Source organism: Sinocyclocheilus grahami, unplaced genomic scaffold (genome assembly GCF_001515645.1).
Source record: "Sinocyclocheilus grahami isolate Dianchi unplaced genomic scaffold, SAMN03320097.WGS_v1.1 scaffold618.1, whole genome shotgun sequence".
NCBI classification, from domain to species: domain Eukaryota; kingdom Metazoa; phylum Chordata; class Actinopteri; order Cypriniformes; family Cyprinidae; genus Sinocyclocheilus; species Sinocyclocheilus grahami.
Window position 1 is genome coordinate 451,805 of NW_015505797.1, and position 2,839 is coordinate 454,643.

General features: G+C 38.5%; 2 protein-coding genes across 3 annotated transcripts in view; both read right to left on the reverse strand.

The window, feature by feature from the left end:
* Positions 1 to 867, reverse strand: part of LOC107557768 (E3 ubiquitin-protein ligase RNF167-like) — an 8,210-nt gene extending 7,343 nt beyond the window's left edge. Inside the window, exon 1 of the mRNA XM_016241292.1 lies at positions 626 to 867. The gene's annotated coding sequence lies outside the window, so the exon portion shown is untranslated. The remainder of the gene's footprint in view (positions 1 to 625) is intronic.
* A 979-nt stretch (positions 868 to 1,846) lies between these two features.
* The window catches only part of LOC107557770 (sperm-associated antigen 7 homolog), a 7,492-nt gene continuing 6,499 nt past the window's right edge, over positions 1,847 to 2,839 (reverse strand). For both annotated transcript variants that reach the window (XM_016241296.1, XM_016241295.1), the window contains exon 6: positions 1,847 to 2,431. In XM_016241296.1, coding sequence (XP_016096782.1) covers positions 2,340 to 2,431 — 92 coding nt within the window. In that variant the 3' untranslated portion in view covers positions 1,847 to 2,339. The remainder of the gene's footprint in view (positions 2,432 to 2,839) is intronic.

The window sequence follows — 2,839 nt, forward strand, 5'->3', positions numbered from 1 at the left end:
GAGACAGAGAGAGAGAGTGTGTGTGTGAGAGAGAGAGAGACAGAGAGAGAGAGTGTGTGTGTGTGTGTGTGCGCGCGTGTTAGCAAAGATTATTCAGTAAACATCAAGAAAGGAGGCCTAACATTTTCCAGCTATGATTCTGCTGCTGTAAACGTTCAGTCTGCTGTCAGGAGATCCACATCAACAACACGTTACTGTCAGCAGCCGATTACTGAGTGCACTTAGTCAATAACAACAGGAGTATTTCATGTGCATGGAATATTGCTATTTAGAAGTGATAAATCATCAACATTATTAGATACCAAAGTACACTGGTGAAGAACACGAGTCTTCAGTCATTTTCGGTTAGTGTTGTTGACATCGTTCCCTATTCAGGTGGCAAATAAACGCGTCGCGGATTGTTTTGATAACTATTATTCACTTTATAACTATGTATCAACAACATACAATTACAGCGTATTTACCTAAGCCCAGCTCTACCTACTGACATCCCCGACTGTATTTCTCATCCCTACAGCATTTCTAAAACCCCAAATTAGATCCCAAACGTAGAAAATATTCAAATGTTAGCATGGCAAGGAGTCCGTTGTAAAGGTAGCTGCGAGGTCTGTAGTTGTTTACTCACTGCACTAGCTGCTAGCTGCTAATCACTCGTCTCCAGCTGATGTCTCGCACTCGCGTCTGATTCCGCTGAAAGCGGTGCAACACGACGCTTTTCCTCCCGAAAATGCTTTCAGCTCGTGGATCCGTGTCGGTTTCTCGAGGAGCTTGTCCGATTCGGCCCTCGGTGGAACTGCGATCACACCCGTTTGTTTACAATCCCGCAAGGCCAACGGGAAGTGCGAGCGAGAGCTGCAACTATCGCGATACAGACGAGCGAGATTCCCGCAGGCTCGCGGATCCGCCTGGAGACTCTCGAGGGAACTGAGAGCCGATGGAAATAATTAAATAATCAGGCAAATATACAAATTAACTAAATTATATATATATATATATATATATATACCCTCTAACACTTGCACTCTCTATTCTAATTCCATTCTTACTACTAGTTTTGTTTGTAAAAAAAAAAAAAAAAAAAAAAGAGAGCCTCTAACATTAGCATTCTATTCTACTTGTTTTATTTATTTTTATTTATTTCTACGTGTACTGCATTAAGATAAAGTCTGCTAACGTCAAAAGCGTCTGCTAAATGACTAAATGTAATGTAAATGTTTAAAAAATACTAAAATAAATAAATACTGTATGTGCAGTTGCAATATTAAGTCAAATAAATGAAAAAATGACAATAAATCTAAAATAAGAGTAGGAGTTAAACATTTTAATATTTAGAACAGGTTGATCGAAATGTTAAGGATACATGTAAAAATATAGAAAATAAACTGTAAAAAAAATAGAACAAAAATTGGGTAACACTTTATTTTAAGGTGTCCTTGTTACACGTTACATGTGCTTACTATTATAATAACAATTAATTATGCATAATTACATGCAAGTAATCCTAACCATATAGTAAGCACATGTAGTTAATCAATATTACTCAGTACTTAAATGTACAAAGACACCTTAAAATAAAGTGTTACCAAAAATTATATGATATTTATGACACTACACAATTTGATTTACTTCTAAAAGTGCTGTGAAACAAGTCAAGTGAGGGTACAGACCTGCATCAGTCACTAGAGAGACTGGAAATATGCTTTGCTTTCAACACAACTGATTCTGAATCTTTATTTTAAAACAAGTGTTGCTGTTTCTGTCACTGTAATAGGCTAAAACACCATCTTAACATCATGTTTGATTCATCTAGTCCATATAAACAGACACAATGCTTCACAATTAGCCAGAGTAAACGGACAAAATATGTAGGTAAGGTGATATACATAATGCTTATTAGAACTCAGAAACAAACTACACACCTGTACATAAAAGCACAAGCAGCACTGAAAAATTGTCCTCAAACAAATGCATTTAAAACAGAGCACATAAACGGTAACATACGGTTTCATGACGATGGAGTCAGATATGTATGCCACAGTTATGTCAAGGCAATAAATATGAAATATGGAAATGCGAACGAAAACTAATCGTGGCTTGGCTTTAAATAGAAGCTGTTAGAAGCTCATCATGCCAACATACAAAGGACTTTGCAACACCACATGTTTCGGGTTAACTCTAAAAACACATGCTTTTTTTCATGTGTTTTTAGAATAGATCTAATGCTTAATATGAAAGCATTTGTGCACGGTGCGGTTATACCGCGGCAGGTCTGCACTGCCTTCATTAACCCTGCTGTTCATGTAAAACCTTGCTATAGGATTCAATCATAACAGCTGCTTTCACACACTGCTGCCGCTGCCAGCGCCTCTGGCTCTGATCTCGTCCACGGCTTCCTCGATGGAGCGAGCGCCTCTCTTATTGGCCACAGGGACTGTAACGACGAGACGACACACACACGATCAAAACAAAGCAAGCACGGCGATCACTCTGGGCTTCGGTATAGCTCCACAAAAGCAAGTGTGTATGAGAAATTAAACATTTTGATTTACTCGTTTTAAAATGTGCACCTGGTATTAAGATCTGTTTTATCGGTCTCGTGGTTATACCTGCATCTCGAATGTGTCTTTACAGGATTGTAAGGGTTTTACATCACTTGCTACTAGCTCTGTGGTACCGCGTGATGAAAAAACACCAGAACGAGAAGCGTGAAAAAGCTCTCCGGTTCCTATAGAGTTCCATTTAAATATAGAATTTTAAGAGAAGCACAAATGTTTTGAGCAGAATTGTCCGTGTCACTGCATGCATGCATAGGCACTTTTCTGACACAAATCTGACCCCC